Source organism: Heterodontus francisci, chromosome 10 (genome assembly GCF_036365525.1).
Source record: "Heterodontus francisci isolate sHetFra1 chromosome 10, sHetFra1.hap1, whole genome shotgun sequence".
Classification (NCBI taxonomy): Eukaryota; Metazoa; Chordata; class Chondrichthyes; order Heterodontiformes; family Heterodontidae; genus Heterodontus; species Heterodontus francisci.
Window position 1 is genome coordinate 122,327,326 of NC_090380.1, and position 19,740 is coordinate 122,347,065.

Sequence of the window (19,740 nt, forward strand, 5' to 3'; positions counted from 1 at the left end):
ATCCAGACACCTTTTCAATGAGTTGAGGGTCTCTGCCTCAACTACCCTTTCAGGCAGTGAGTTCCAGACCATCACCACCCTCTGAGTGAAAGGTTTTTCCTCATCTCCCCTCCAATTTTTCTACCAATCACTTTAAATCTATGCCCCCTCATCACTGACCTCTCTGCTAAGGTGAATAGACCCTTCACCTCCACTCTATCCAGGCCCCTCAAAATTTTGTACATTTCAATCAGATCTCTCCTCAGCCTTCTCTGTTCCAAGGAGAACAACCCCAGCCTATCCAATCTTTCCTCATAGCTGCATTTTTCCAGTCCTGGCAACATCCTCGTAAATCTCCTCTGTACCCTCTCTAGTGTAATTACATCCTTTCTGTAATGAGGTGACCAGAACTGGACACAGTACTCAAGTTGTGGCCTAACCAATGATTTATACAGTTCTAGCATAACCTCCCTGCTCTTGTATTCTATACCTCGGCTAATAAAGGAAAGGATTCCATTTGCCTTCTTAACCACATTATCGACCTTCAGGGATCTGTGGACATTCACTCCAAGGTCCCTCACTTCCTCGACACATCTCAGTGTTTTCCCATTAATCGTGTATTCCTTTGCCTTGTTTGATCTCCCCAAATGCATCACCTCACACTTCTCCAGGTTGAATTCCATTTGCCATTTTTCTGCCCAACTGACCAGACATCAATATCTTCCTGCAGCCTACAGCTATCCTCCTCCCTATCTACCTTCGTGGGGAGCCTTGATATTTAACAAGAGGAATCGCAGACGCACTCCCCCTCTCACACAAATACTCTCTCTCTCTCTCATGTTCACTGGATAATGAAGTGTAGGAGCCACTAGCTGATTTTCACTCCTCACCCAATGGTACTGAGGACAACTAGAACAACTCTACCCCCAACTGGACTAAAATCAGCACAGACTGGTATAGCATCCAAACCCCTGAATACCAAAATAAAAGCAAAATACTGCGGATGCTGGAAATCTGAAACAAAAACAAGAAAGGTGGCACAGTGGCGCAGTGGTTAGCACCGCAGCCTCACAGCTCCAGGGACCCGGGTTCGATTCTGGGTACTGCCTGTGTGGAGTTTGCAAGTTCTCCCTGTGTCTGCGTGGGTTTTCGCCGGGTGCTCTGGTTTCCTCCCACAAACCAAAAGACTTGCAGGTTGATAGGTAAATTGGCCATTATAAATTGTCACTAGTATAGGTAGGTGGTAGGGAAATATAGGGACAGGTGGGGATGTTTGGTAGGAATATGGGATTAGTGTAGGGTTAGTATAAATGGGTGGTTGATGTTCGGCACAGACTCGGTGGGCCGAAGGGCCTGTTTCAGTGCTCTATCTCTAAACTAAATGCTGGAATCACTCAGCAGGTCTGGCAGCATCTGTGGAAAGAGAAGCAGAGTTAACGTTTCGGGTCAGTGACCCTTCTTCGGAACTGACAAATATTAGAAAAGTCACAGATTATAAGCAAGTGAGGTGGGGGTGGGGCAAGAGATAACAAAGGAGAAGGTGCAGATTATTGAACAGCAGCAAGTGCAAACCTGAAAAAAACAGTGGGTAAGCCAACTGAACAAACTAAGATGAAATGAAATAAATGCAAAAAAAGATAGTAAAAAATGTAAAAAAGAATGTAAAAAAAAGGAAGAAAAAATAACTAAAAATGAAAGTAAAATGGGGGGCTGTTATGCTCTGAAATTATTGAACTCAATGTTCAGTCCGGCAGGCTGTAGTGTGCCTAATCGGTAGATGAGATGCTGTTCCTCGAGCTTGCGTTGATGTTCACTGGAACACTGCAGCAATCCCAGGACAGAGATGTGAGCATGAGAGCAGGGGGGAGTGTTGAAATGGCAAGCAACCGGAAGCTCAGGGTCCTGCTTGCGGACTGAGCGGAGATGTTCCGCAAAGCGGTCACCCAGTCTGCGCTTGGTCTCCCCAATGTAGAGGAGACCACACTGTGAGCAGCGAATACAGTATACTACATTGAAAGAAGTACAAGTAAATCGCTGCTTCACCTGAAAGGAGTGTTTGGGGCCTGGGATAGTGAGGAGAGAGGAGGTAAATGGGCAGGTATTACACCTCCTGCGATAATCTGCACCTTCTCCTTTGTTATCTCTTGCCCCACCCCCACTTCACTTGTTTACAATCTGTGACTTTTCTAATATTTGTCAGTTCCGAAGAAGGGTCACTGACCCGAAACGTTAACTCTGCTTCTCTTTCCACAGATGCTGCCAGACCTGCTGAGTGATTCCAGCATTTCTTGTTTTTGTCCCTGAATACCAAACTCTACTCCGACCCCAACCCTGATCCCAAACACCACCCGTTTCCCCATCACCGCCAGACCCAACCCTAGACCCAAAAACCGCTCGGACCCCAAACACTGCCCCGACCTGTACACGAGTGGGGGGTGGGGGGCAGGAAATGTACTTGCGCCGGGGGAGGGGGATTATCCTCGGGCGGGGGTGGAGGGTAGAGGGGAAGGGGGAATGTCCTCAGGTGGAGGGGGAAGGGGGAATGTCCTCAGGTGGAAGTGGGAATGTCCTCGGACGGAGGGAGAATAACCTCGGGCGGAGGGGAAGGGGGAATGTCCTCGGACGGAGGGGGAAGGGGGAATGTCCTCGGTTGGAGGGGGAAGGGGGAATGTCCTTGGACGGAGGGGAAGGGGGAATGTCCTCAGGTGGAGGGGGAAGGGGGAATGTCCTTGGACGGAGGGGAAGGGGGAATGTCCTCAGGTGGAGGGGGAAGGGGGAATGTCCTCAGGTGGAGGGGGAAGGGGGAATGTCCTTGGAAGGAGGGGAAGGGGGAATGTCCTCGGAAGGAGGGGAAGGGGGAATGTCCTCAGGTGGAGGGGGAAGGGGGAATGTCCTCGGACGGAGGGGAAGGGGGAATGTCCTCAGGTGGAGGGGGAAGGTGGAATGTCCTCGGACAGAGGGGGAAGGGGGAATGTCCTCGGATGGAGGGGAAGGGGGAATGTCCTCGGATGGAGGGGAAGGGGGAATGTCCTCGGACGGAGGGGGAAGGGGGAATGTCCTCAGGTGGAGGGGGAAGGGGGAATGTCCTCAGGTGGAGGGAGAAGGGGGAATGTCCTCGGACAGAGGGGGAAGGGGGAATGTCCTCAGGTGGAGGGGGAAGGGGGAATGTCCTCGGACGGAGGGGGAAGGGGGAATGTCCTCGGACGGAGGGGAAAGGGGGAATGTCCTCAGGTGGAGGGGGAAGGGGGAATGTCCTCGGACGGAGGGGGAAGGGGGAATGTCCTCGGACGGAGGGGGAATGTCCTCAGGTGGAGGGGGAAATGTCCTCAGGGGGAAGGGGAAAGGGGGAATGTCCTCAGGTGGAGGGGGAAGGGGGAATGTCCTCAGGTGGAGGGGAATGGTCCTCGGACGGAGGGGGAAGGGGGAATGTCCTCGGACAGAGGGGGAAGGGGGAATGTCCTCGGACGGAGGGGGAAGGGGGAATGTCCTCGGACGGAGGGGGAAGGGGGAATGTCCTCGGATGGAGGGGGAATGTCCTCGGACAGAGGGGGAAGGGGGAATGTCCTCAGGTGGAGGGGGAAGGGGGAATGTCCTCGGGCGGAGGGGGAATGTCCTCGGACAGAGGGGGAAGGGGGAATGTCCTCGGATGGAGGGGGAAGGGGGAATGTCCTCAGGTGGAGGGGGATGGGGGAATGTCCTCGGATGGAGGGGGAAGGGGGAATGTCCTCAGGTGGAGGGGGACGTGGGAATGTCCTCGGACAGAGGGGGAAGGGGGAATGTCCTCAGGTGGAGGGGGAAGGGGGAATGTCCTTGGACGGAGGGGAAGGGGGACTGTCCTCAGGTGGAGGGGGAATGTCCTTGGGCGGAGGGGGAAGGGGGAATGTCCTCGGACGGAGGGGAAGGGGGAATGTCCTCAGGTGGAGGGGGACGGGGGAATGTCCTCGGACGGAGGGGAAGGGGGAATGTCCTCAGGTGGAGGGGGAATGTCCTCGGACGGAGGGGGAAGGGGGAATGTCCTCGGGTGGAGGGGGAATGTCTTTGGACGGAGGGGAAGGGGGAATGTCCTCGGGTGGAGGGGGAATGTCCTCGGACAGAGGGGGAAGGGGGAATGTCCTCAGGTGGAGGGGGAAGGGGGAATGTCCGCGGAGGGGGAAGGGGGAATGTCCTCGGACGGAGGGGGAAGGGGGAATGTCCTCGGGTGGAGGGGGAAGGGGGAATGTCTTTGGACGGAGGGGAAGGGGGAATGTCCTCGGGTGGAGGGGGAATGTCCTCGGACAGAGGGGGAAGGGGGAATGTCCTCAGGTGGAGGGGGAAGGGGGAATGTCCGCGGAGGTGGAAGGGGGAATGTCCTCGGACAGAGGGGGAAGGGGGAATGTCCTCAGATGGAGGGGGAAGGGGGAATGTCCTCAGGTGGATGGGGATGGGGGAATGTCCTCGGATGGAGGGGGAAGGGGGAATGTCCTCAGGTGGAGGGGGAAGGGGGAATGTCCTCGGACAGAGGGGGAAGGGGGAATGTCCTCAGGTGGAGGGGGAAGGGGGAATGTCCTTGGACGGAGGGGAAGGGGGAATGTCCTCAGGTGGAGGGGGAAGGGGGAATGTCCTCGGGCGGAGGGGGAAGGGGGAATGTCCTCGGGTGGAGGGGGAAGGGGGAATGTGCTCGGGTGGAGGGGGAAGGGGGAATGTCTTTGGACGGAGGGGAAGGGGGAATGTCCTCGGGTGGAGGGGGAATGTCCTCGGACAGAGGGGGAAGGGGGAATGTCCTCAGGTGGAGGGGGAAGGGGGAATGTCCTCAGGTAGAGGGGGGAAGGGGGAATGTCCTCAAGTAGAGGGGGGAAGGGGGAATGTCCTCAGGTGGAGGGGGAAGGGGGAATGTCCTCGGACGGAGGGGGAAGGGGGAATGTCCTCGGATGGAGGGGGAAGGGGGAATGTCCTCAGGTGGAGGGGGAAGGGGGAATGTCCTTGGATGGAGGGGGAAGGGGGAATGTCCTCGGATGGAGGGGGAAGGGGGAATGTCCTCAGGTGGAGGGGGAAGGGGGAATGTCCTCGGATGGAGGGGGAAGGGGGAATGTCCTCAGGTGGAGGGGGAAGGGGGAATGTCCTCGGATGGAGGGGGAAGGGGGAATGTCCTCAGGTGGAGGGGGAAGGGGGAATTTCCTCGGATGGAGGGGGAAGGGGGAATGTACTCAAGGGGAGGGGGAAGGGGGAATGTACTCAAGGGGAGGGGGAAGGGGGAATGTCCTCGGATGGAGGGGGAAGGGGGAATGTCCTCGGACGGACGGGGAAGGGGGAATGTCCTGGGACGGAGGGGGAAGGGGGAATGTCCTCGGACGGAGGGGGAAGGGAGAATGTCCTCGGACGGAGGGGGAAGGGGGAATGTCCTTGGACGGAGGGGGAAGGGGGAATGTCCTCAGGCGGAAGGTGAGGGAGAATGATTTTGGGCGGAGGGTGAGGCAGAGTGGGAATGTTCCCTTGAAGCTTCCTTGCATCCTCCTCACAAATTACATTCCCACCTAGTTTTATGTCATCAGCAAATTTGGAAACATTACAAATCATTTCTATAAATTGTGAACAGCTGTGACCCAGCACTGATCCTTGCGTTACCCACTAGTAACAGCCTGCCATCCTGAGAATGACCCATTTATTCCTACTCTCTGTTTTCTGTCTGTTAACCAATTCTCAATCCATATCAGTATATTTTCCCCAATTCCATGTGCTCTAATTTTACTTACTAATCTCCTGTGTGGGACCTTATCAAAAGCTTTCTGAAAATCCAAATACACCACATCTACTGGTTCTCCTTTATCTGTGCTACAAGTAACATCCTCAAAAAACCCCAACAGGTTTGTCAAACATGATTTCCCTTTCATAATCCATATTGACTCTGCCCAATCATATAATTATTTTCCAAGTGTCCAGTTATCTCATCCTTTAAAATAGATTCGAACATTTTCTCTACTACTGATGTCAAACTAACAGGTCTGTAGTTCTCCATTCTCCCTCTCCCTCCCTTCTTAAATAGTGGGTTTACATTTGCTACTTTCCAGTCTGCAGGAACCTTTCCAGAATCTGTAGAATTTTGAAAGATAATCACCAATGCATCCACTATCTCTATAGTCACCTCCTTCAATACTCTGGGATGTAGCTCATCTGGTCCAGGGGATTTATCAACTTTCGATCCAATTAATTTTTCGACTACTAACTGTTCAATAATTACTTTCAGTTCCTCATTTTTACAAGTCCCTTTGTTCCCTAGTATTTCTGGCTGTCCATGTCTCTGCTTTAAAGACGTCTGCAAACGCGACATGAAGTCCTGTGACATTGATCACAAGTCGTGGGAGTCAGTTGCCAGCGATTGCCAGAGCTGGTGGGCAGCCATAAAGGCAGGGCTAAAGTGTGGCAAGTCGAAGAGACTTAGCAGTTGGCAGGAAAAAAAGATAGAAGCACAGGGGGAGAGCCAACTGTGTAACAGCCCCGACAACCAATTTTATCTGCAGCACCAGTGGAAGAGTCTGTCACTCTAGTATTGGCCTTTATAGCCACTCCAGGCGCTGCTCCACAAACCACTGACCACCTCCAGGCGCTTATCCTTTGTCTCTCGAGCCAAGGTGGCCAAAGAAGAACAATAATAATTATTTCTGGGAGATTTTCTGTGTTTCCTCCATCAAGACAGACCAAAGTAATTGTTCAGTATAAATTGTTTAGGTGAAGCAGCGATTTACTTGTACTTCTTTCAATGTAGTATACTGTATTCGCTGCTCACAATGTGGTCTCTACATTGGGTGACCGCTTTGCGGAATACCTCCGTTCAGTCCGAAAGCACGACCCCGAGCTTCCGGTTTCTGGCCATTTCAACACCACCCCCTGCCCCTGCTCTATCTCTGTCCTGGGCTTGCTGCAGTGTTCCAGTGAACATCAATGCAAGCTCGAGGAATAGCATCTCATTTACTGATTAGGCACTCTACAGCCTACCGGACTGAACATTGAGTTCAATCATTTCAGAGCATGACAGGCCCATTTTCTTTTTAGTTTTTTTTTCTTTTTTATTTATCTTATTTTAGTTTGTTTCTACTGCGCCTACCCACTGTTTTATTTCACGTTTGTGCTTGGGGCCAGAGCTGTTCAGTTTTCTGTCAATTAACACCCTCTCTGCACTAACGCTTTGTCTTTCAGCACACCATTAACATACCGTTTGCCTTTGCTCCATGACCTTCTGGTCAGTTATTCTCTGTGACCTTGTCCTATCAACACCTCATTCGTTATCTCTTGCCCCATTCCCACTTTACTTGCTTAAAATCTTTTACATTTCTAATATTTGCCAGTTCTGAAGAAGGGTCACTGACCTGAAACGTTAACTCTGCTTCTCTCTCCACAGATGCTGCCAGACCTGCTGAGTATTTCCAGCATTTCTTGTTTTTATTTCAGATTTCTAGCCTCTGCAGTATTTTGCTTTTATATTATAATCATTTAGTTTCTCTGCCATTTCCGTATTCTCCATTATAAATTCTCCTGTCTCCGCCTGTAATGGACCCACATTTGTCCTTGATAATCTTTTCCTTTTCTCATATATAGAGAAGCTTTTACAATCTGCCTTTATGTTTCTCGCTCGCTTGCATTCATAATCTCTTTTCCCTTTATCAGTTTCTTGGTCATCCTTTGCTGAATTCTAAATTACTCCCAATCCTTATGTTTATCACTTTTTCTGGTGACTCTGTAAACCACTTCCTTCTCTCTAATGCAACCTTTAACTTCTTTTGTTCGCCACAGTTGGGTTTTTCTGTCTTAGAGGAATGTATATTTGTTGTAAACTGTGTAATACAAACTGAACACAGTGACTTCAAGACCCCGTCCCCTCCCCTCCTACCATCACTCCCACTCCTTCCCCTCCCCCAACACCCCTTCCCCCCCCACCTCCCCTCCCCCTCCCGCCCCCACCTCCCCTCCCCCTCCCGCCACCCCCACTTCCCCTCCCGCCATCCGTTAACAGGCTGGCTAAGTAAGAAATCTCACTGCCTCTTCGAAGAGTTACTGAGCAGGTTACAGAAAGACACAAGTCAGTCAGTCATTGCATGCAAGGTGTTCAGAATGTAGATTTTATAATGTGTATATAATGCTTACAGTTCACTGAACATCCATCATTTCACTTGTAGTCTGGAATGACATTGGAAGGATGAAATTTACAGGGTGACAAGCTGCAAGATTACCACTTCATTCATTGTGAATATTGAACGTGAATTTCTGCTAACTCCTTCTGTAGCAGTTTGATGATCTGGTGCCCCCTGACCAGACTCGCAGCTATTTACAAAGTCCCTCGGGCTCTGGGGAATGTGTCTAAATTGAGCTGTAGGGAGTGTCACAGGTTCCTGGTGAACTAGCTTGCACCAATGTCCCAATCTCGGACAATGTGATCAGCCCCAGATCCCACTCACATCAACACAAGCTTCAAAACTTTATATTACTCTCTCTCTCTCAATATATATATATTTATATTTATATAATTAAACCTGGATGAACAATTAAGAATTATGTAAATAAATAAAGATTTATTCATTGACACCACAGTCTGAAATCAATAAAAAGCAAACAGGAGGTAAGGAGGGGTGAACAATCACAGTAAGTGTGAACAGTCTTGGCAGCAGTCCCGTCACAGGGCAGCTCAGTGCATCCCACACAGTTTGGCAGTTGCACTCCCAGACTGGTGCTAACCTTTCTCCAGAGGGGAATGGGAAATCAGGAGCAGGCATCATGCTGAGTAGGCACTCACTTCCGATCCCTGAATGTCAGGATGTGTCCAGCTGGTGCCCAGAGACAATGCACGTTTTGTTGGGTGTATGAGGGGGTTGAAGAGCTCCTGATTTTCAGGTTTTAAACTTGCTATCAGAATGTGATTTTACACCAAATCACATCTTCCGTTCTCATAAAAAAATCACTAACTTTTCAGTGTAACTTATACAAAGACAGAACATAATTACACCATCACTCTCACATCAGCTCACTGTACAGTAACATTTACAGACAGTTAACAGCTCCTGTCACGTCACATTACAGAGCAGGGTCAAATCACTGACTGCTGTCACGTCACATTAACCTCCAACATGTGGTTGTCCTGGCTTGGAATGACAAGGATCTGCATGCTGGCACTGGTGTTGAAGACCTGGCCAGTTGAGAACGGTAACAAGCGTGGCATCGGCACCCCCTTGTGCTCACTGCTGCCCGAGGAATGGGTGCTGCCCCGACTCCTCAAACTGCTGCTCTCCACCTGGTCATCGAGGTTCTTGTCCAAGGACAAGCTATCGTTCTCAATCCAACTATCTGCAAGGGGCACAAACAACACAATTAAACACCCAATATCACTGGTAATGGAGAGGGAAACATCACCCCAATAATACCCCAAACCCACCAGTACTGTACCACAGTGTTATATAGTGACAGACCCTGTACCCACCAGTACTGTACCCCAGTGTTATACAGTGACAGACCCATCCCCACCAGTACTGTACCCCAGTGTTATACAGTGACAGACCCATCCCCACCAGTACTGTACCCCGGTGTTATACAGTGACAGACCCATCCCCACCAGTACTGTACCCCGGTGTTATACAGTGACAGACCCATCCCCACCAGTACTGTACCCCGGTGTTATACAGTGACAGACCCATCCCCACCAGTACTGTACCCCAGTGTTATACAGTGACAGACCCATCCCCACCAGTACTGTACCCCAGTGTTATACAGTGACAGACCCATCCCCACCAGTACTGTACCCCGGTGTTATACAGTGACAGACCCATCCCCACCAGTACTGTACCCCGGTGTTATACAGTGACAGACCCATCCCCACCAGTACTGTACCCCGGTGTTATACAGTGACAGACCCATCCCCACCAGTACTGTACCCCGGTGTTATACAGTGACAGACCCATCCCCACCAGTACTGTACCCAGTGTTATACAGTGACAGACCCATCCCCACCAGTACTGTACCCCAGTGTTATACAGTGACAGACCTGTACCCACCAGTACTGTACCCCGGTGTTATACAGTGACAAACCTGTTCCCACCAGTACTGTACCCCAGTGTTATACAGTGACAGACCTGTCCCCACCAGTACTGTACCCCAGTGTTATACAGTGACAGACCCATCCCCACCAGTACTGTACCCCGGTGTTATACAGTGACAGACCTGTACCCACCAGTACTGTACCCCAGTGTTATACAGTGACAGACCCATCCCCACCAGTACTGTACCCCGGTGTTATACAGTGACAAACCTGTTCCCACCAGTACTGTACCCCAGTGTTATACAGTGACAAACCTGTTCCCACCAGTACTGTACCCCGGTGTTATACAGTGACAGACCTGTACCCACCAGTACTGTACCCCGGTGTTATACAGTGACAGACCCATCCCCACCAGTACTGTACCCCGGTGTTATACAGTGACAGACCCATCCCCACCAGTACTGTACACCAGTGTTATACAGTGACAGACCCATCCCCACCAGTACTGTACCCCGGTGTTATACAGTGACAGACCCATCCCCACCAGTACTGTACCCCAGTGTTATACAGACAGACCCATCCCCACCAGTACTGTACCCCAGTGTTATACAGACAGACCCATCCCCACCAGTACTGTACCCCAGTGTTATACAGTGACAGACCTGTACCCACCAGTACTGTACCCCAGTGTTATACAGTGACAGACCCATCCCCACCAGTACTGTACCCCAATGTTATACAGTGACAGACCCATCCCCACCAGTACTGTACCCCGGTGTTATACAGTGACAGACCCACCCCCACCAGTACTGTACCCCGGTGTTATACAGTGACAGACCCACCCCCACCAGTACTGTACCCCGGTGTTATACAGTGACAGACCCACCCCCACCAGTACTGTACCCCAGTGTTATACAGTGACCCTCGTCTCCTGCTGTCCCCTCCATCCTTCCCCTCTCCCACATCAAACCTGCTCTTTGCTTTTATCAATAAAAATCTAGTCTCAGTAATGATGGCCATGAAACTATCGATTGTTGTAAAAACCCATCTTGTTAATAATGTCCTTCAGGGTAGGAAATCTGTTGCCCTTACCTGGTCTGGCCTACATGTGACTCCAGACACAGCAATGTGGTTAATGTTATCTGTCGTCTGAAATGGCCGAGCAAGCCACTCAGTTGTATAAAACCACTACAGAGAAGTTGAAGAATAAAATAGGACAGATCACCTGGCGTCAACTGCGACAACGGCAAACCCAGCCCTGTTGGCCCTGCAAAGTTCTCCTCACTAACAACTGGGGGCTTGTGTCAAAATTGGGAGGGTTATCCCACAGACGAGTCAAGCAATAGCCTGACATTGTTATACACTCAGAAACATATCTTACAGACAATGTCCCAGACATGACCATCACCATCCCCGGGTATGTCCTGTCCCACCAGCAGGACAGACCCACCAGAGGTGGTGGCACAGTGGTATATAGTTGGGAGGGAGTTGCCTTGGGAGTCCTCAACATCGACTCCAGACCCCATGAAGTCTCATAGCAAACATGGGCAAGGAAACCTCCTGCTGATTACCACCTACTGCCCTCCCTCAGCTGATGAATCAGTCCTCCACCATGTTGAACACCAATTGGAAGAAGCACTGAGGGTGGCAAGGATACTCTGGGTGGGGGACTTCAATGTTCTTCACCAAGAGTGGCTCAGTAGAACCACTACTGACCGAGCCCTAAAGGACTGCTAGACTGGGTCTGCGGCAGGTGGTGAGGGAACCAAGAGGGAAAAACATACTTGACCTCGTCCTCACCAATCTGCCTATTGCAGATGCAACATGTTCATGACAGTATTGGTAGGAGTAACCACCGCACAGTCTTTGTGAAAATGAAGTCCCGCCTTCACACTGAGGGTACCCATCATCGTGTTGTGTGGCACTACCACCGTGCTAAACGGGGTAGACTCTCGGTACTACATGCATGCCAAAGAGTGGAAGCAGCATGCGCTAGACAGAGCTAGGCGATCCCACAAACAACAGTTCAGATCTCAGCTCTGCAGTTCCAGCACATGCAGTTGTGAATGGTGGTGGACAATTAAACAACAAACAGGAAGAGAAGGTTCTACAAATATCCCCATCCTCAATGATGGGGGAACCCAGCAAATCAGTGCGAAAGATAAGGCTGAAGCATTTGCAACCATCTTAAGCCAGAAGTGCCGAGTTGATGATCCATCTCGGCCTCCTCCTGAGGACCCCAGCATCACAGATGCCAGACTTCAGCCAATTCGATTCACTCCATGTGACATCAAGAATTATCTGAGTGCACTGGATACTGCAAAAGCTATGGGCCCTGACAATATTCCGGCAATAGTACTGAAGACCTGTGTTCCAGAACTTGCCGCACCCCTAGCCAAGCTGTTCCAGTACAGCTACAACACTGGCATCTACCCTGCAATGTGGAAAATTGGCCAGGTATGTCTTGTACACAAAAAAGGACAAAGTAAAGCTGGCCATTTACCGCCCCATCAGTCTACTCTCCATCATCAGTAAAGCAATGAAAGGTGTTGTCGACAGTGCCATCAAGCAGCACTTGCTTAGCAATAACCTGCTCAGTGATGCTCAGTTTGGGTTCTGCCAGGGCCACTCAGCTCCTGACCTCATTACAGCCTTGGTTCAAACATGGACAAAACAGCTGAACTCAAGAGGTGAGGTGAGAGTTACTGCCCTTGACATCAAAGCAGCATTTGACCGAGTATGGCATCAAGGAGCCCTAGCAAAACTGAGGTCAGGGGGAAAACCCTCCGCTGGCTGGAGTCATACCTAGCGCAAAGGAAGATGGTTGTGGTTTTTGGAGGTCAATCATCTCAGCTCCAGGACATCACTGCAGGAGTTCCTCAGGGTAGTGTCCTGGGCCCAACCATCTTCAGCTGCTTCATCAATGACCTTCCCTCCATCATAAGGTCAGAAGTGGGGATGTTCGCTGATGATTGCGCAATGTTCAGCACCATTCGCAACGACTCAGATACTGAAGCAGTCCGTGTCCATATGCAACAAGACCTGGACAATATCCAGAGTTGGGCTGATAACTGGCAAAGAACCTCCACCAACTAGAAGGACAAAGGCAGCAGATGCATGGGAACACCATCACCTGCAAGTTCCCCTCCATGTCACACACCATCCTGACTTGGAACTATATTGCCGTTCCTTCACTGTCGCTGGGTCAAAATCCTGGAACTCTCTTCCTAACAGCACTGTGGGTGTCCCTGCACCAAATGGACTGCAGCGGTGCAAGGAGGCAGCTCACCACCACCTTCTCAAGGGCGATTAGTGATGGGCAATAAATATCTTGCCTGTGATGCCCCTATCCTGGGAAAGGAATAAAAAAAAAAATGGAGGCCAAAACTGTACACTATGCTGAAGTGTGCTCTTCACAAGGTTTTATAGAAATTCCATCTTGACTTTTGTATTCTCGAACTCTTGCCATAAAACTCAGTATTCCATTAGGTTTGTTTTGACCATTTCCACTCGAGGTGCTGTTTTTAAGTTTTGGTCAATCTGAACCCCTAAATCTCTGTGTGCTTCCACATCACCCAACCTCCCCCTGTTAAAAGTATAATTATTACTTTAATAAAGAAAAGTACCACCCCAAACTAACTGAATTCCATTTGCTCCTTTACTCCCCTATTCCACCATCTTATCAATGTCTCCTTGCAGCTTCCTCTCGCTCTCAGAATTATTTATTCAGCCTGCTAATTTAGTTTTGTCTAATTTAGACCCCGCTCCCTGTGTCCCCAGATCCAAATCAGCAATGTGCACAGTAATCAGAAGCAGTCCCAGGATTGAACCTGTAAGATAGTTACCCACACCCACCCACCCTGAAATACTGCCCTGATCTCCTACTCTGCATTCCTTCCCTTCTAACCAGCTTTTTAAGCCAACTTGGAACCCTCCGCCTAGTTCCACACCCTTTACCCTCTCCAATGGTCTCATGTGTGGAACCTAGTCAAAGGTAGATTGCTCAATCTCTTACCCGTGTCCATTTGCCCAGATTGGCAAGGCTGAAAGGGCAGGTACTTGAAGAGTTTAACGTCAGGGAATGGGAGGAATCCGGCAAACAGAGGCATCACTTCCATGTGCACTTTGTGAGTGGCTCGGGCAGCAACGGGCATGGAAATAACCCCTGAACTCTTGCCACACACCGCCCAGTTACTGCTGTTGTCAACAACTGCAAAGAAAAAACACACCATTTTAAAGCTCTACAAAGCCGCAGGGATCAACACTGCAGGACTGAGGGACCAGGGCAGTGCGGTCTCCTCCAAATCATTTTTAAACAATATTTCTGCTGTAGACTATGTGGCATCAGTGTCAGGGAATGAATCTACATTTGTGTGCCAGCATGAATCATGGGTTAATTACAGAGTAAAGCTCCCTCTACACTGTCCCATCAAACACTCCCCAGACAGGTACAGCACTGGGATTGGCTGCTCTCTGATTTGGGAGCCTGAGTGCATCAACAAGGTGCAGCTGACTGTGGCTGTGTGCACAGGTTGGAGGCTGCAGGCTGTGTGACTGCTGCAAGAGGGAGATTCAAACTGAAACAAAAGTTTGTTCCAAATTTCAACAAAGGAAGGAAGGCAGAGAACTGGAAGAACTGGAAGCTCTTTTGTGAGTTTGTTTTATCCTGAAGTCTTTTTCATTGATTGTTGGGGGTGGGGAAAGAAGAGACCTGAAGACCTTGGGTGGGGCTGCATTGTTCAATAGGGAGCTCCTGTGTTTAACATCTTTGGCTAGGGAGCTCCCTCCCCACCTACTAAGCCTGGGACAGCTGGAGCTGCCCAGGTGAAGAGACTTCTCTTCTCTTTTCTCTTATCTGAACATCGAAGAAGGCGTGTGCCTTGGCAGCTTACAGCTGACCCAGGTGAAGACATCACCCCACCCTCCCAACTGGAAGACCAGCTACAAGACTTCTTTAAAATACCAACAAAGACTGATTCCTCCTGGCCTTCCTCTCCCCCTATGCTACATCCTTTAAATGTTGCTTTTTTGATTTATTGTATTTGCTCTTTTTTTCTCTCAGCAAAGTGCCTGTAACTCTTCTACCCCATGACTTCTCAGTCCTCTCCGGTGGCGGGGCCCTCCTATGCTGCAGCAGCTGCGACTGTGGCCCCGTCACCATTTAAAATCTTAACATCAAAGCATGGGGTGAAGAGTTACACCCATCCTAATATGACTATTGAGGCTTGTGTTAAGGCAATGGCCGTGGTTGTCGGCCCCTCGGCCATTGTTGCAGCCTCAAAGATGTATGGGAAGGCTGTGTTCTTCCTGAAGACCGAGCAGGCTGTGTCCCTCTCCCTAAGTACGGGGCTCACAGTGGGTGGGATTTTCCTGCCAGTGGACCCTCTGGGGCCACTGCACATCGGGTAACCTTGTCGAACGTCCCACCCTTCATTCCTGATGAGCTCCTCTTCCCCCACCTACACCATCTGGGGGAGGTGAGGTCAGGGATCACCCCAGTCCCGCTCGGTCTTCGGGAGCACAGCCTCCGACATGTCTACTCCTTCCGCCGCCAGCGATTCATGCAGCTGGCGCAGGAGGAGGTCTTGGAGGGCCACTTCGGTATAGAGTTTCAGGGGACGGCCTACCGTGTCTTCTGGACCTCGGATGGGGCGCGGTGCCACGTCTGCAAGGGGGTGGGGCATGTTCGTAAGAACTGCCCCAACCTCCCGGCCGCCAGCTCCACCTCGGCGGCCCAGAGTGGTTCCACAGCACCTCCTCCCACTCCCCCCACACATCCAATAGACGCCGCTCAGTCGGTTCCGGAGGCTGTGGTTTTCACAGCCTCCGGCGGGGAGGGGAGCGTCCGTCTGAGCAGAAGGAAGACGCGGGGAAAAAAGAAACATCAGGAGGTGCGTCCCCTGGACACTTTGACTCAACCCGAGCCTGAGCTCAGCCCAAAGCCCATTCCCATGGAATCCACCTGTCCCAGGGCTGGGCTCAGGCCCAGGGTGACTAAAAAGGAAAAAATGGGTTCGGAGGCGGAGGTCTCTGATGAGATGGAGGTCTCTGAGCCTCCGCGCCCTAGTGGGAAAAAGAGGAGAAGGCACCCCTCCACAGAAATAACACAGGGCCCTGAGGTGCAGGGCCCATCTGTTGGGGGAGAGCTGTCTCCTGTTTCTGATCCTCAGGTTCCCCCTACCGCCACCACCAAGGCTGCAAAGTCCGGGCAGGAGCTCCCTATTCCTCAGGATGGAGGGGAGGGGAAGGCCCCGGTACAGGAGGCCCCTCCTGAAGGAGTAAGTGGGGCCCTGCTTGTGGTGGGGGAGCCTGGGGACGCCGCCCATTCTGCCACTGCTACTGGGTCGGGTGCCCTGAATGAAGGGGAGGGCGACGCCCCAGAGGGTCAGCCCTCCCAGCCGGAGTCCACCACCAACCAGGAGACACCCGACCTGGTGAAAACTGAGAATGCTGCCCCATCTGCTGGACCTGTGGGTGCTGGCAGAGCGGGAGATGGCCTCCTCTCTCCGCCTCCGGTCTCGGCTCCGGCTGGATTTCCGGAGTCGGGATCTTATGTCTCCCCTGGACCACTCGTTGGCCTGGAGGTGGAGAAGGGTCCTGGGCTGCTGGCGCCCACAGGCTCCAGTTTTACAATAGAACCCAGAGAGGACTCCTCCGTCATCGATCCTGGGGGTGGGATCGTGACGGAGGCGGGACCAGCTGGCGCGGCCTGGACGTCCGCCCCACAGTGTGTGGTGGATGTGTCGGCCGCTGGCGGTGACGACCCGGAGGAGGATGGGGATTCGCTGTGGGGCACGGAGGATGATCTTGATTCCATCGCCAGTGAGGTGGTGGAGTCCCTCGTGCATCCCACCGAATCTCCTCTCATCCCCACGGCGGAACTCCGGGATTTCCTCGTGGTTTGCAGGGGCTGCCACAATAAAGTTCAGCTGGCCCTCGACCGCTGGTCGAATCTGGCGCTGATCATCCAGTCCGTCCGTGCTGCCCTGAAGATAACGGGCAAGCGCGCGGGCGTGAAACTGGTTGAGAGGCGCCGTTTTAATGTGTTCCTCAATGGGTTGCTGGGGGAGTGGAAGGCCAGGTGCACTTCCACTCCCTCCTCACAGTGAGCTGTTGGTGACGGGTTTTAAGTACCTTTGACATGAAGATAACCATAGCCAGCCTCAACATCAACGGCAGCAGAGGGTCTCACCGCAGATTTCACAATCTCTCAGTCCTTAGGGAAGGGAGATACGCAGTGAGCTTTCTGCAGGAAACCCACACCGTTCCGGGAGACGAAGCCACCTGGCTCCTGGAGTGGCAGGGTGGGGTCTACATGAGTCACCTCACCCCTATTTCTAGTGGGGTGGCTATCTTGTTGGCCCCGACTTTTCAGCCGGAGATCTTGGGGGTCAAGGAGCTAGTGCCGGGCCGCTTGCTCCACCTCGCCGTTCGCCTGGGTAGCGTGCCGCTCCACTTTGTGAACGTGTACGCGCCCAGGCCCGGCGCGTTGCAAGCGCGCTTCTTTGAAGAAGTGTCCGCTCTCTTGAGCTCCATCGATAGCGGCGAGTGCATCATCCTCGGGGGGGATTTTAACTGCACCCTCGAGGTGGGGGATCGCTCCGGTCCCCAGCGCGGCCAAGCGTCGGTGGAGAAGTTGAGGGGACTGATCAGCTCCCTTAACTTGGTGGACGTCTGGCGGAATCTCCATCCCGACTCCAGCGCCTTCACGTGGAGGTCTGGAGGAGGGGGGTCGCGAATCGACCGCCTCTACATTTCGCAGGCGTACGTCTCCCGCGTTTCGGCGGCCTCCATGCGGCTGGTGCCGTGCTCGGACCACCGCCTGGTGTGGCGGAGTTTACTCCGCTCCGCACGCGGGCGGGGTCCGCGTACTGGCACTTTAACAACCGGCTGCTGGAGGACGTGCGATTTCGGGACTCGTTCTGTCGATTCTGGGCCGACTGGAGAAGGAAGCAGGGGGGCTTCCCCTCCTTGAGGCTATGGTGGGATGTGGGCAAGATTCACATCCGCGTCTTCTGTCAGGAGTACGCGAAGGGGTCGACCAAGAGGCGGGAAGCCGAGATCGGGCGCCTTGAGAGGGAGGTGCTCGACTTGGAATCCCGCCTCGGTCTTGCCGTCGTGGACCCGGCCCTGTGGCAGGCGTACAAAGAGAAGAAGGGCGCGCTGAGGAACCTGCAGCTCATAGGGTCCCGAGGCGTGTACGTGAGGTCGCGGATCCAGATCCTGGAAGATTTGGACCGCGCCTCACCCTTCTTCTACTCGCTGGAAAAATGGCGGGGGGTCCGTAAGCAGCTCGTTGAGCTGCTGGCCGACGACGGATCCTCCATCACGGATCCGGAGGGAATGGGCCTCCTGGTCCGGACGTATTACAGTGCGTTGTTCTCTCCGGATCCGTCCAGCGAGGATGCGCGCAGAGTTTTGTGGGAGGACCTGCCGCAGGTCAGCCCGGAGGGCGCCGAAGGATTGGAGGCTCCGCTCACGTTGGCGGAGCTGACTGGCGCCCTCCACCAGCTCTCGAGGGGCAAATCCCCAGGGCTGGATGGGTTGACCGTGGAGCTCCTCAGGGCGTTCTGGGACGTCCTGGGGGACGATTACGCGCGGGTCCTGGGGGAAAGCCTGGCGACCGGGGAGATGCCCCTCTCGTGGCGCAGGGCGGTCATTGTCCTGCTGCCGAAGAGGGGCGATCTCCGCCTGCTTAAAAACTGGTGTCCGGTCTCCCTCCTCAGCACGGATTATAAGATCTTTGCCCGGGCTATGTCTACCCACCTGGGCTCCGTGCTGGCCCACATGATCCACCCCGACCAGTCCTACACGGTCCCGGGCCGGTCCATCCAGGACAACATCCACCTGGTCCGGGACCTGATCCATCTTTCCCAGAGGACTGGTCAGTCGGTCGCCTTTCTCTCCCTCGATCAGGAGAAGGCGTTCGACAGGGTGGATCACGATTACCTTTTCGGGACTCTGCGCGCTTTCGGACTCGGGCCGCATTTTGTGGCCCGGGTCCGACTTTTATACGCCGCCGCAGAGTGTCTAGTCAAAGTTAACGGGTCCTTGACGGCGCCCCTTCGCTTTGGGAGAGGAGTGCGTCAGGGGTGCCCCATGTCCGGCCAATTGTATACCATCTGCGTGGAGCCCTTCCTGTGCCTGCTTCGCAGGAGGTTGACGGGATTGGCTCTGCGCGAGCCGGCCATGCGGGTCGTCCTCTCGGCTTACGCCGACGACGTGCTCCTCGCAATCACAGATCCCGTTGACTTGCGGAGGATGCGCGACTGCCAGCAGACCTTTTCTGCCGCGTCCTCCGCGAGGATCAATTGGGAGAAATGTTCCGGACTCCTGGTTGGTCAGTGGCGGGTGGACTCCCTGCCAGAGGAGATGACACCTTTTGCGTGGAGCACCACGCACCTCCTCTGTCTGGGAGTCCACCTTAGCCCCGCTGAGGAAGCCTGGCCGGCAAACTGGCAGGAGTTGGAGGCGAAAGTCACCGCTCGGCTGGGGCGCTGGACAGGACTGCTCCGAGTGCTTTCCTACAGGGGCCGAGCGTTGGTCATAAACCAACTGGTGGCCTCCATGCTGTGGTACCGGTTGGTCACTTTGGCCCCGCCCCCTGTATTTGCCACCAAGATCCAGAAGAAACTCGTCGATTTCTTCTGGGGCAAGAGGAAACACTGGGTCTCTGCCGCGGTCCTGAGTCTCCCGATCGAGGAGGGCGGTCAGTCGCTGGTGTGCGTCCGCACCCAGGCTGCGACTCTCCGCCTTCGGACCCT

At 53.0% G+C, this 19,740-nt stretch overlaps 1 protein-coding gene across 2 annotated transcripts in view; it reads right to left on the minus strand.

The window, feature by feature from the left end:
* Positions 1 to 8,055: 8,055 nt before the first annotated feature.
* Positions 8,056 to 19,740, minus strand: part of trappc10 (trafficking protein particle complex subunit 10) — an 80,101-nt gene continuing 68,416 nt past the window's right edge. For both annotated transcript variants that reach the window (XM_068041304.1, XM_068041306.1), the window contains 2 exons: positions 13,992 to 14,186; positions 8,056 to 9,288 (listed from right to left, as the gene is read on the minus strand). In XM_068041304.1, coding sequence (XP_067897405.1) covers positions 9,050 to 9,288; positions 13,992 to 14,186 — 434 coding nt within the window. In that variant the 3' untranslated portion in view covers positions 8,056 to 9,049. The remainder of the gene's footprint in view (positions 9,289 to 13,991; positions 14,187 to 19,740) is intronic.